Here is a 14795-nt window from a genome sequence, read left to right on the forward strand (position 1 = left end):
GACACATAAACCTTTCCTGAAATTTTCTCAGAATTGCCAGGCTAGTGCACCTTACTACTTGCACATTATGTTGTTTTAATGGCCTTCTAAGGGTGTACAAAGTTTGAAGTAAATCCATGGTCCCAATATTGTGGCCACCCCTTGTTAGATAAATTTATTTCCACACAACATTGAAGTAAGTCTCAAAATATTAAATGTTGGACTTCTGTAGAAACTATCATTTACACCTCCTTTCTCATACACATTTCTCCTGTTTAATCAAATGTTTCTACAGATTCACATTCTTCCTCCCTTTCCTTGTCAAAGGTGTAGCTCCTCCTTCATTGATACACATACAAATATCTGTATCCTTACTCCTACTTTATCAGCTAACACACTTAGTTGGTTGGTTTTATGCATAGTTTATCCTATATCCATTTTCTAAGTACCCATTTGTACCACTGTAGCCAGCAGCCCTTGCATATAAATTGCAGTTATATTATTTTAGCTAGCACTCAATATAAATTTATGTTACGTTACCATAATGTTACTTTTGCTGCTGTGAAAGCATATAATTATTGTCTAATATTACATTGATGCTAGCAAGCCATAAATTATGCTTTTTGTAATGTATGCACCTGTTCTTCCTGTCATAAAACTGGCATTGCTAGCATCCTTGAACAGAAGTGCACAATAAATCAGTCATAATTATTATCTTCATACAGAAAAATATTGTGATACAGTATTGTTATAATCCTGTGAATAATGACTCAATGAGTGGCTAAGGAAACATTTTTCTCAGTGCTCTTGTAATCCTGACTAATTCCCAAAAAATTGGAAATAAAATTGTAACACAAAGAGAATAGTCTCACAATGAGGACTATTGAATATGAAACGAGGGGATGATAGAAATGGTACCCAAAAGAGGGAAGTGAGAAGAAAGAAAAAATCAGCAATGATAACACTGAAGAAGGAAAGAAGATAGCCCCAAAGACAGATACTCATCTCAGCAGGATGGAAGTTTCCTATAAGAGTGCATTGTGTTAGCAAAACTTTCCTTTAGCATATAGAGTAGTGAAAACATTTTGTAAAGTGTGTAACAGTTGACATGAATGCTTTCTTAAGGTGTGGAATGGGTAACAGGAAAGCTTCTTTAAAGAGTCTAATGGGTAACAGGAAAGCTTCCTTAAAGTGTGAAAAGATTAGCAGGAAAACTTTCTTAAACTGTGTAAGGTGTAGCAGGAACGCTTCCTTAAAGCATATAAGGGCTAACTGGAAAGTTTCATGACAGTGATGTGATAAACTGGAGCTTTTTCCTGTTCAATACCATATCGTTAATTTAAGTCAGTCGTAAAACGAATAAAATAATTTATAAAACCGTTTTACACAACAGTATGTTTCCCCACACTATGGAAGAATTTACAACTGTAGATATGTAAGCATCTTTGGTATGAAGTAGAACTTGTTACATGATAAGTCAATTCACCCAGAACCCTGGCAGCAATTAACCAAAATGCTTAAGAAAAAACAGAAATGAAATTTGTCTTCATTATATCAATGTTTAGTGTTTCGTGAAGAATTGAGTAAGTTGTGTATTCTTTTAGCTGCACAGTTGTGGCAAACAGATATAGGTATCCAGATGATTTTAACCTTATAGTGTATGCATTGAGTGAAACAGAGGCAAAGGATTTGTGCCAAGAAACCAGTTTCTTTCACTGGTCAGTAACTTAAGTGCAAGTGGTAAAGTCGGTAGAAAAAATGATTTAATTTTTTTAAAATTATTGTTACTCTTATTAGTTTGCTGCATTTCAGGTGGTTACTGGGAAGAGAGTATTTGTGGACGCCCACTTGGCTTAAAATTTGACAAACATGGCAATCTTTATGTTGCCGATACTTATTATGGACTGTTCAAAGTTAACGTTGAAACTGGTAAGTGTTCTGCAAACTAAACTAAATCTGAATTCAATACTGAAAATATGGTGATTTTAAATTTTCTTTGAAGTTAACTTTATGCCACTTCTCAGTGATGAAAAATCTGACTGTATTAAATATTTTTGATCTCTTTATGTAAGCTTTTGGTGCAGCAGTTTCTCTTGTGTGAGGGTTACAAAATGTCATTTTAAAAATGAATTATATTGTGTTGTGTTCTTTGACAGTTACACACCTCTCACATGAATTTACAGCCTGTTACAATATTGTTTGTCAGCAAAAATTGCATAAAATAATATAAAAAAATGAAAATACAAAGTCTATATCTGTGAAATTACTTTTGCTTGTTTCACTACTAGATATGTTTTAAATTTAGAAATTTTCTGAAAGCTAAACAACTAATGACTTTTTTGGGGTGGAGAGGAGGGGGCAGTAATGTAACAGTGTAATGTACATTCTGGATTAATCATTTAATCATTCAGAAATTGCTGTTCCGTATATCCACTTAATAATATTTTCACAAGCATGTCATGACCAGTGTGAGGGCACCAAATGGAGACACCTCTATGTTGTCAGGATGGTGTTGTGGAACCTGTAGAGTATCTTGTAGCACTATTCAAACATGATTAGCAAGTAAATATTTATTTTTTCAGATTTACAGTTCTGCATTTTGTTGTCAGCCTCAGCTGACGTCTCACGCTAGTGAAATGGAGGGATTTTGATGTTTCTAACTGTCAGCATGCGTGGTCTAAGGGTAGTGTCTTTGAATCATAATCAAAACGTCTCCGGTCCCAGATTCGAATCCTACCAACATGTAAATTTTGATTAATAATCAGCATTGAGAGTTGAAGACTTCCGGCATAAGAAGTCACCCACATTCTGCCAATGGCCTTGTCAAAGAGTGTGGAGGAGTAGACAAAGGTTCAGTGCACTGTCTTGTTCTAAGGGTGGGAAACTGCCCCTAAAGGCAGAAGAATCAGCAATGATCAACAGCATGAGGATACAGAAGGCAATGGAAACCACTGCGTTAAAGACACATAATGTGTATCCACAGGACATTTGGCCTGTAATTGAAGAAGTGTCATGATGATCTCTCCATTGCGGAATAGTCCCCCATTCGGATCTACAGGAGGGGACTGCCAAGGGGGAGGTTACCATGAGAAAAAGATTGACTAATCAATGGAAGGATAACATTCTATGAGTCAGGGCATGGAATGTCAGAAGCTTGAATGTGGTAAGGAAACTAGAAAATCTGAAAAGGGAAATGCAAAGGCTGAATCTAGATATAGTAGGGGTCAGTGAAGTGAAGCAGATAGAAGACAAGGATTTCTGGTCAGATGAATATAGGGTAATACCAGCAGCAGCAGAAAATGGTGTAACAGGAGTAGGATTCATTATGAATAGGAAGGTAGGGCAGGGAGTGGGTTTCTGGGAACAGTTCAGTGACAGGATCATTCTTATCCAAATCGACAGCAAACCAACACCGACAATGATAGTTCAGGTATACATGCCAACACTGCAAGCTGAAGATGAAGAGAAAGTGTATGAGGATATTGAAAGGGTGATACAGGATATAAAGGGGGATGAAAATCTAATAGTCATGGGGGACTGCAACTGTAGGGGAAGGAATAGAAGAAAAGGTTACAGGAGAATATGGGTTTGGGACAAGGAATGAGAGAGGAGAAAGACTAATTGAGTTCCGTAACTAGTTTCAGCTAGTAATAGTGAATAACCTTTTCAAGTATCACAAGAGGAGGAGGTATACTTGGAAAAGGCTGGGTGATATGGGAAGATTATAGTTAGATTACATCATGGTCAGACAGAGATTCCAAAACCAGATACTGGATTGTAAGGTGTACCCAGGAGCAGCTATAGACTCAGATCACAATATAGTAGTGATGAAGAGTAGGCTGAAGTTTAAGACATTAGTCAGGAAGAATCAATATGCAAAGGAGAGAGGTACGGAAGTACTAAGGAATGACGAGATATGCTTGAAGTTCTCTAAGGCTTTAGATACAGCAATAAGGAATAGCTCAGTAGGCAGTACAGTTGAAGAGGAATGGACATCTCTAAAAAGGGCCATCACAGAAGTTGGGATGGAAAACATAGGTACAAAGAAGGTAACTGCAAAGAAACTATGGGTAACAGAAGAAATACTTCAGTTGATTGATGAAAGGTGAAAGTACATAAATGTTCCGGGACACTCAGGAATACAGAAATACAAGTCGCTGAGGAATGAAATAAATAGGAAGTGCAGGGAAGCTAAGATGAAATGGCTGCAGGAAAAATGTGAAGACATCGAAAAAGAAATTATTGTCGAAAGGACAGACTCAACATACAGGAAAGTCAAAACAACATTCAGTGGCATTAAAAGCAAGTGTGGTAACATTAAGAGTGCAATGGGAATTCCACTGTTAAATGCAGAGGAGGGAGCAGATAAATGGAAAGAATACACTGAAACCCTCTATGAGAGGAAATATTTGTCGGATGTGATAGAAGAAGGAGTCGATGTAGAAGAGATAGGGGATCTAGTATTTGAGTCAGAATTTAAAAGAGCTTTGGAGGACTTAAAGTCAGGTAAGGCAGAAGGGATAGATAATATTCCATCAGAATTTCTAAAATCATTGGAAGAAGTGGCAACAAAAGGACTATTCATGTTGGTATGTAGAATGTATGAGTCTGGCTACATACCATCTGACTTTCGGAAAAGCATCATCCACAAAATTCCAAAGAGGGCAAGAGCTGACAAGTGCAAGAATTATCGCACGATCAGCTTAACAGCCCATGCATCCAAGTTGCTTACAAGAATAATATACAGAAGAATGGAAAAGAAAATTGAGGATGCGCTGTATGACGATCGGTTTGACTTTAGGAAAAGTAAAGGCCAGAGAGAGGCAATTCTGACATTGTGGTTAATATTGGAAACAAGACTAAAGAAAAATCAAGACACGTTCCTAGGATTTGTTGACCTGGGAAAAGCGTTCAACAATGTAAAAGTCGTGCAAGATGTTCGAAATTCTGAAAAAGGAGGGGCAAGCTATAGGGAGAGACGGGTCATATACAATATGTACAACAGCCAAGAGGGAATAATAAGAATAAGAATAATAATAAGAATGAAGTGCTCATACTAAAAATGGTGTAAGACAAGGATGTAGCCTTTTGCCCCTACTGCTCAGTCTGTACATCAAGGAAGCGATGATGGAAATAAAAGAAAGGTTCAGGAGTGGAATTAAAATTCAAGGTGAAAGGATATCAATGATACGATTTGCTGATGACATTGCTATCCGGAGTGAAAGTGAAGAAGAATTACATGCCAGAATAAGATTTTCACTCTGCAGTGGAGTGTGCGCTGATATGAATTTTCCTGGCAGATTAAAACTGTGTGCTGGACCGAGACTCGAACTCGAGACTCGAGTTCGAGTCTCGGTCTGGCACACAGTTTTAATCTGCCGGGAAGTTTCAAGACTTACGTGATCTACTGAATGGAACGAACAGTCTAATGAGCACACAGTATGGACTGAGAGTAAATCGAAGAAAAATGAAGGTAATGAGAAGCAGTAGAAATGAGAACAGTGAGAAATTTAACAACAGGATTGATGGTCATGAAGTACATGAAGTTAAGGGATTCTCCTACCTAGGCAGAAAAATAACCAATGATGGACAGAGCAAGGAGGACATCAAAAGCAGACTATCTATGGCAAAAAGGGCATGACTGGCCAAGAGAAGTCTACTAATGTCAAATATCAGCCTTAGTCTGAGAAAGAAATTTCAGAGAATGTACGTCTGGAGCACAGCACTGTATGGTAGTGAAACATGGACTGTGGGAAAACCGGAACAGAATAGAATCGAAGCATTTGAGATGTGGTGCTACAGATGAGTGTTGAAAATTAGGTGGACAAATAAGGTAAGGAATGAGGAGGTTCTACACAGAATTGGAGAGGAAAGGAATATGTGGAAAACACTGATAAGGAGAAGGGACAGGACGATAGGACATCTGTTAAGACATGAGGGAATGACTTCCATGGTACTAGAGGGAACTGTAAAGGGCAAAAACTGTAGAGGAAGACAGGGATTGGAATACATCCAGCAAATAATTGAGGACATAGGTTGCAAGTACTACTCTGTTATGAAGTGGTTAGCACAGGAGAGGAATTCATGACGGGCCACATCAAACCAGTCAGAAGACTGATGACAAGAAGTAACTGTAGCATGAGATTATGCCTCCACACAGTGCAGAGCATTCTTGGCTGTACTGCACCCCATGGGACAGGCAGATCTTGGCACCTGGAAGTGATTGTAGTGATGATCAGTAACAGAGGCACTGGATGGCCCTCTCACCCAGCAATGATGATGATGTTAAAGTGACAAAGATGTACTGGTGTTGGAAGACCCTGAAGCTCTCCATCGCCAATGTGAGCGGCCAGTGCAAAGTCCCAAGAGCTGCAAGTTATGGTTACTTGCATGTTGCCATCTCAGGAACAGCAAGCAGTGTGTTCAAATGAAGTTCTGGAACATCTAACACATATATGTCACTGTGCAACAATAATCAAAGTAGTTCGGTACAAATGCCATCGATCCTAGTGACCAACTGAATTCAGATGTGAAGAACTGCAGTTTTAATGGAGACAGGAGGGAGACAGTTAGGTGAACTCTCTTTCTCTCTGTCTGTCTCTCTCTCTCTCTCTCTCTCTCTCTCTCTCTCTCTCTCAGTGGACATTTTGCTGAATGTGTAACTTGTGCCTGGTGATTGATGCCATTGTAGCATGGTGTACACACATACAACACTGACTTACAGTGTTGATTGTTTCTTTCAGCTCCATAGCTATATCAACCACGTCTTCCTGGAGTTGTGTGTGTCAGTGCTTGTGTGAACTATAGTAAAATTTTAATTCTTTCCCCTTCACTACTCTGTGGTATAACACAAGTTACTTTTGTGCCCCACATAGAGAAGGCGTCACATAGCAGACAGGCACAGTTGAAAGAATACTAGGTGTGTGAGTTACTGTGTGAATGTGTGAGAGCTCTACAGCTGAGGAAGGACTTTGTGTGATAGCTTAAATACTTCTAGTGTTCTTTTCATTGTGCGTGTCTGCGATTCACCACCTCCTCTGTGTGTTGAGTAGTATTCTATACTTTCCATACTGTTGTTATTCCATACTTGACTTTCCACTGTGTGTAACAAGTGTAGCTGCAGAAGTGAACCAGCCCAACACTTTTGAGTTCCTCCAGTTACATGGCTAAGAAATGGCTCATGATGAAAATGGGCAAGCAGTTTGTAGTGAATATACAATAATAAACAATATCAAAACTAAGAGTATGTCCCTAAAGCCATCAACGCATGCCATATTTCATTTGGCTGATTGACTGAATGTCAGTCTTTCCACACAGTCCTTGGAAGTAGAATCTACCAGAGGAAGGCAGCAAATCTATCCTCATGTTATTTCCGCATCACAGGCTCCCCAAATAAATGGAGACAAAAGGGAAGGGAAAAGGAAAAACCTCACGCCTAAGATGGATCGCATGCTTCAGCGATGTGTTAACGGATTCTGGATATGTGGAAGAACCCAACTTCTGTCATGGGGAAGCCCCTTGTGTTGTGTTTACAAAAAATACATTTTAGACCTACTGATGCCCCCAGTCATTATGGATAGCCTACGACAAAGATGAAGAGTGTGTGTTTGCAGATGACACTCACCATTCTTCTTGAAGGCCCTCTCGTTACAGCCCTACTGATTCCCCCAATTGTAATGGATAGCTTCTGCCAAAGTTGAAGAGTGTATGTTTGTAGATGACATATACCAGTCTTCTTGAAGGCCTTCTTGTTACAGACCTTCAAGTTTTACTGTTACAGTCCAGAGACGGGCATTATTCAAATAAATTTACATTTGGGTATTTTTTCAAATAAATAGACAAAAAATTAATTGTGGATAAATCATTCTCAGGTGAAAGGATTATTCCTCACTGCAAATATATTAATATATTATTAATATTAAAAAGGATAACACTGCTTAATGCTCAGCAAAATTATATTTGTTCAGTCACAACCTGCTTTCGGGTTCTCAGGCTATCTTCAGGCGACAAGTTGAGACAAGGATAACACTTCCTAATAATATGCAGAACTGTTTTTATTTGGTCATGAACCAGTTTTCAGCTTTTCAGGCCATCTTTATTTGTGATCAAATAAATATAATTTTGCAGAACATTAGGAAATGTTATCCTTTTTAATATTACTATCATGTTTGCCAAGCACTGGCAGAAAATTCAGTTAACATATGCACTGAAGTGCCAAAGAAATTGGACTAGGCATGTATATTCAAATATAGAGATATGTAAAAGTGCAGAATATGGCACTGGGTTCGGCAGTGCCTGTACAGGGTGTATCACAATTAATGGCATAAATGCATACAATTGAAAGTACACAATATTAGAGCTTAAAATTCTCAGTAAACATAGGGTCAAAAATGCACGTCTTAAGAGCTACAAGCAATTTTTCATCTTCGATACTGTGAAACAAATCTCCTTTTCTGCAAGTTCTTTGCTTTCCATATTTTGGGAACTGGTAGTATGGACCAAAACAAGAAAAAAAGTCCAGCAAACATGTGCTCTAAAATGCATTCCCTAAGAGTTATGAGCACTTGATCATCTTTGCTACTTTGGAACACAACTCTTCTAATGATCAAGTGCTTGTAACTTTTAAGGTATGCGTTTTAGAGCACATGTCGCTGGACATTTTTTTCGAATTTTGGTCCATACTACCACTTCCAAAAATATGGAAAGCAAAGAATTTGCAGTAGAAGAGATCTGTTCCACAGTATCGAAGATGAAAAATTGCTAGTAGCTCTTAAGGTATGCATTTTCGACCCTATGTTCTTGAGGTATGCATTTTTGACCCTATGTTTACTGAAACTTTTTTCCTTCTAGTATCATGTACTTTCAACTGTATGCATTTACGCCATTAATTATGATACACCCTGTGTAAGACAACGTGTGTCTGGTGCAGTTGTTAGATTGGTTACTGCAGCTACACTGACAGGTTGTTAAGATTTTTGTGAGTTTGAACATGATGTTATAGTCGGCGCGTGAGTGTGGGGCACAGCATCTCCAAGGTAGCAATGAAGTGGGGATTTTTCCCATATGACCATTTTACGAGTGTACTGTGACTATCAGGAATCTGGTAAAACATCAAATCTCTGACATCACTGCAGCCAGAACGAGATTCTGCAACAATCGGACCAACGGTGACTGAAGAGAATCATTCAGTGTGATAGAAGTGCAACACTTCCACAAATTGGTGCAGATTCAATGCTGGGCCATCAACAAATGTCAGTGTGTGAACCATTCAATGAAACATAATTGATATGGGCTTTCAGAGCCGAAGGTCCGCTCATGTAACCTTGATGACTGCACGACACAAGTCTTTACACCTCACCTGGGCCTGTCAATGCCAACTTTGGACTGTTGATGACTGGAAACATGTTGCCTGGTCAGACAAGTTTTGTTTCAAATTGTATCAAGCAGACGGACATGTACAGGTATGGGACAACTGCATGAGTCCATGGACACTGCATGTCGTCAGGGGATTGTTCAAGCTGATGGAGGCTCTGTAATGATGTAGGGCGTGTGCAGTTGGAGGGGTATGGGACCCCTGATACATATAGATATGACTCTTGACAGGTGAAACATATGTATGCATCCTGTCTGATCATCTGCATCCATTCATGTCCAATGTGCATTCCGACGGACTTCAGCAGTTCCAGCAGGACAGTGCAACACCACATATGTCCAGAATTGCTACAGAGTGGCTCCAGGAACACTCTTTGGAGTTTAAACACTTCCGCTTGAGCATATCTGGGCTGCCTTGCAACGTGCTGTTCAGAAGAGATCTCCACCTCCTCGTACTCTTACAGGTTTATGGACAGCCCTGCAGGATTCATGATGTCACTTCCCACCACACTACCTCAGACATTAGTCGAGTCCATGCCACATCGTGTTGTGGCACTTCTGCATGCTGGGAGGGGTCCTGCACTATATTAGATGGGTATACCAGTTTCTTTGGCTCTTCAGTATGTTACTCATAATCATAACTTAACTAACAAATGACATAAAGTATCACCATATTTTATTTGTATATTTCTTGATCAGCACTCTCTCACATATAACCAATATTTTTCCTGTGATTCAGTTTCTATTTGATGAATAACTTATTAATGCTTTACATAGTAGGTAAGTTCCACACTACAAATTGAGAGGTATAGAACTCAATTTCCCATTATTCTTTGGACTGTTTTTTTCACTGATAGTTTTTTTCAGTTCTTGATTTGTTAATGAAAGATGTCAAGTTGCAGCGTGGTTCACAGTTTACCTTAAAACTATAGGTACCCCTAAAATTGGCTGTGTAAGGCAGTTCAAAAGTCACAGGAATGCAAGCATGTACAACTCCAACAGGGCCATGTCTAATTTAGTACTTCAGTGTTCAAACCAATATTTAGGCTGAGGACAGCTGTATTTACTTAACAGCATTACAAATATAATATAAAAGTGTTTTGTTGTCAAACAGCCTTAGCAGTTACTCTACCAAAACAGCACAATTTAGCTGACTCTGCACTTGTCAGTACTTCCTCCTCTCCTCCCCTGCTAACAAGCAGAAGTACTGTGTGAGGTAAGCAAAGACAAGTATGCAGCTGACAGAGATTCCAACCCTCTATACCACTCTCAGCCATACCAAATTGTTAACGATGTGTTGGTCTCATTGATATATTTGTGCAATACTCTCATGTTTGTAGTTCTACAAAATGAATAAACAAAATAAGGACTCAATGGTTGGTAATGATCACCATCAACAGACTTTAAAGTCTCCTAAAACAGCAACAGCAAACAGCTTAGACATTCTGCATTCTAGCCCTAGACAAGCCAATTGGGCCTGACCGACCGCCACACCATCCTCTTCCAGTAGCATCATTGGATTTGTTATGCAGAGGGATATGGTCAGCGCACAACACTATGTGTCATTGTCTTGGCCTTGGAACCACTACTAATCTGTTAAGTAGCTCCACAGTTGGCTTCAGGAGGCTGAGAGTACCCCTACCAGTCCTCCTACCAAGGAAAAATCCTTGGAAATACCGAGAATCAAACCAGGAGCTCCACATGACAGTCAACTGCATCAACCTCCAACTACAGAGGCAGACAGCTTAGAAGAAGGTAGTTATAAAACTATGAGACAGAATTATCTTCAGGAGAAGTTTCTGAACTGCCAATAAACACATATAAAAGTACATACACTATCATAGCTTTGGAATTAATAGTTCTTTCTTTGGGAAGAAGAAGAGAGGAATAGATTTGGGAGGATAGAAATGAAGTGCAAGTCACTCAGACCCTAGAATGAGAGGACCCGCCAGTTTTGATGAGTTTGATATATCAACTCATGACATTTGGGCACTGATAATTGTGCTGTAAAAATAAATAATTATCAGCATCATCACCAACTCAGGTCATAGCACACCTCATTTGAAGACAATTTTGTATGTGCAAGTTCCAGTTAATAATTTTTCATTTAATTCAGATTGATAAAATAAAAGAAATGGATAAGTTAAGGTTAGATATAGTGGGAATTAGTGAAGTTCGGTGGCGGGAGGAACAAGACTTTTGGTCAGGTGAATACAGGGTTATAAAGACAAAATCAAATAGCGGTAATGCAGGAGTAGGTTTAATAATGAATAAAAAAATAGGAGTGTGGGTAAGCTGCTACAAACAGCATAGTGAACTCATTATTGTGGCCAAGATAGACACGAAGCCCACGCCTTCTACAGTGGTACAAGTTTATATGCCAACTAGCTCTGCAGATGATGAAGAAATTGATGAAATGTATAATGAAATAAAAGAAATTATTCAGATAGTGAAGAGAGATGAAAATTTAATAGTCATGAGTGACTAGAACTAAATAGTAGGAAAAGGAAGAGAAGGAAACATAGTAGGTGAATATGGATTGGGGGTAACAAATGAAAGAGGAAGCCGCCTGGTAGAATTTTGCACAGAGCATAACTTAATCATAGCTAACACTTGGTTCAAGAATCATGAAAGAAGGTTGTATACATGTAAGAAGGCTGAAGATACTAGAAGGTATCAGATAGATTATATAATGGTAAGACAGAGATTTAGGAACCAGGTTTTAAATTGTAAGACATTTCCAGGGGCAGATGTGGATTCTGGCCACAATCTATTGGTTATGAACTGTAGATTAAAACTGAAGAAACTGCAAAAAGATGAGAATTTAAGGAGATGGGACCTGGATAAACTGACTAAACCAGAGGTTGTACAGAGTTTCAGGGAGAGCATAAAGGAACAATTGACAGGAATGGGGGAAAGAAAAACAGTAGAAGAAGAATGGGTAGCTTTGAGGGATGAAATAGTTAAGACAGCAGAGGATCAAATAGGTAAAACGACGAGGGCTAGTAGAAATCCTTGGGTAACAGAAGAAATACTGAATTTAATTGATGAAAGGAGAAAATATAAAAATGCAGTAAATGAAGCAGGCAAAAAGGAATACAAACGTCTCAAAAATGAGATTGACAGGAAGTGCAAAATGGCTAAGCAGGGATGGCTAGAGGACAAATGTAAGGATGTAGAGGCACATATCACTAGGGGTAAGATAGACACTGCCTACAGGAAAATTACAGAGACCTTTGGTGAAAAGAGAACCACTTGTATGAATATCAAGAGCTCAAATGGAAACCCAGTTGTAAGCAAAGAAGGGAAAGCAGAAAGGTGGAAGGAGTATATAGAGGGTCTATACAAGGGCGATGTACTTGAGGACAATATTATGGAAACGGAAGAGGATGTAGATGAAGATGAAATGGGAGATACGATACTGCGTGAAGAGTTTGACAGAGCACTGAAAAACCTAAGTCGAAACAAGGCCCGTGGAGTAGACAACATTCCATTAGAACTACTGACAGCCTTGGGTGAGCCAGTCCTGACAAAACTCTACCATCTGGTGAGCAAGATGTATGAGACAGGCGAAATACCCTCAGACTTAAAGAAGATTATAATAATTCCAATCCCAAAGAAAGCAGGTGTTGACAGATATGAAAATTACCAAACCATCAGTTTAATAAGTCACGGCTGCAAAATACTAACACGAATTCTTTACAGACGAATGGAAAAACCTGTAGAAATCGACCTCGGGGAAGATCAGTGTGAATTCCGTAGAAATATTGGAATACATGAGGCAATACTGACTCTACGACTTATCTTAGAAGATAGATTAAGGAAAGGCAAACCTATGTTTCTAGCATTTGTAGACTTAGAGAAAGCTTTTGACAATGTTGACTGGAATACTCTCTTTCAAATTCTGAAGGTGGCAGGGGTAAAATACAAGGAGCGAAAGGCTATTTACAATTTGTACAGAAACCAGATGGCAGTTATAAGAATCGAGGGGCATGAAAGGGAAGCAGCGGTTGGGAAGGGAGTGAGACAGGGTTGTAGCCTCTCCACGATGTTATTCAATCTGTATATTGAGCAAGCAGTAAAGAAAACAAAAGGAAAGTTCGGAGTAGGTATTAAAATCCATGGAGAAGAAATAAAAACTTTGAGGTTCGCCTATGACATTGTAATTCTGTCAGAGCAGTTGAACGGAATGGATAGTGTCTTGAAAGAAGGATATAAGATGGACATCAACAAAAGCAAAATGAGGATAATGGAATGTATTCGAATAAGTCGGTTGATGCTGAGGGAATTAGATTAGGAAATGAGACACTTAATGTAGTAAAGGAGTTTTGCTATTAGGGGAGCAATATAACTGATGATGATCAAAGTAGAGAGGATATAAAATGTAGATTGGCAATGGCAAGGAAAGCGTTTCTGAAGAAGAGAAATTTGTTAACATCGAGTATAGATTTAAGTGTGAGGAAGTCGTTTCTGAAAGTAATTGTATGGAGTGTTGCCATGTATGGAAGTGAAACATGGACAATAATTAGTTTAGACAAGAAGAGTATAGAAGCATTCGAAATATGGTGCTACAGAAGAATGCTGAAGATTAGCTGGGTAAATCACATAACTAATGAGGAGGTATTGAATAGAATTGGGAAGAAGAGAAGTTTGTGGCACAACTTGACTAGAAGAAGGGTTCGGTTGGTAGGACATGTTCTGAGTGAGGCATCAAGGGATCACCAATTTCGTATTGGAGGGCACTATTGAGGGTAAAAATCGTAGAGAGAGACCAAGAGATGAATACACTTAGCAGATTTAGAAGGATGTAGGTTGCAGTAGGTACAGGGAGATGAAGAAGCTTGCACAGGGTAGAGTAGCATGGAGAGCTGCAGCAAACCAGTCGCAGGACTGAAGACCACAACAATAACAACAACAACAACAACAACAAAATAAAAGTATGAGCCACTCATGTAAATTGACAGTAGAGAATTGTACAGGAAAAAAGTGTTATTTTGTAAATTACTTGAATCATTCTACATCACAGCATGATATCATGAACAGGACCTTTATAAGAAGCACTCTTATGTTTGCTTTATCATCATGTAAGGTACCAAATGGGCAACTTGTACAGAATATATTTTTTGGTTTAATAATGTAAGTAAAATCAATAGAATGCTAAATTGCCAAACTGTGCCGGTGAACCACTCAATGGCAGATCATACTGCAGAGCACAACATGCTTGATTTCATTGGCTCCCTCACAGCCCATGGCATCTAGGTCCTTCCCCCAAGCATCATCTTCTCTGAATTACATAGGTGGGAGTTTTTCTTGCAGCATGTTCTTCATTAATGTAACCATCCTGGTCTCAGTCTCCATCAACACCCAGTACCACAACCACCTCCACCCTGCACCAGAATCCTAACTTCAATTATCCTCAACCCACATCCTCTTCCCTGCAGTCT

At 39.0% G+C, this 14795-nt stretch overlaps 1 protein-coding gene across 3 annotated transcripts in view; it reads left to right on the forward strand.

The window, feature by feature from the left end:
- LOC124621941 (adipocyte plasma membrane-associated protein-like) overlaps window positions 1-14795 on the forward strand; it is a 121170-nt gene that overhangs the window by 65624 nt on the left and 40751 nt on the right. For all 3 annotated transcript variants that reach the window (XM_047147472.1, XM_047147457.1, XM_047147465.1), the window contains exon 4: window positions 1792-1908. In XM_047147472.1, coding sequence (XP_047003428.1) covers window positions 1792-1908 — 117 coding nt within the window. The remainder of the gene's footprint in view (window positions 1-1791; window positions 1909-14795) is intronic.

The sequence above is a fragment of the Schistocerca americana genome, chromosome 1 (assembly GCF_021461395.2).
Source record: "Schistocerca americana isolate TAMUIC-IGC-003095 chromosome 1, iqSchAmer2.1, whole genome shotgun sequence".
In the NCBI taxonomy this organism is placed as follows: Eukaryota; Metazoa; Arthropoda; class Insecta; order Orthoptera; family Acrididae; genus Schistocerca; species Schistocerca americana.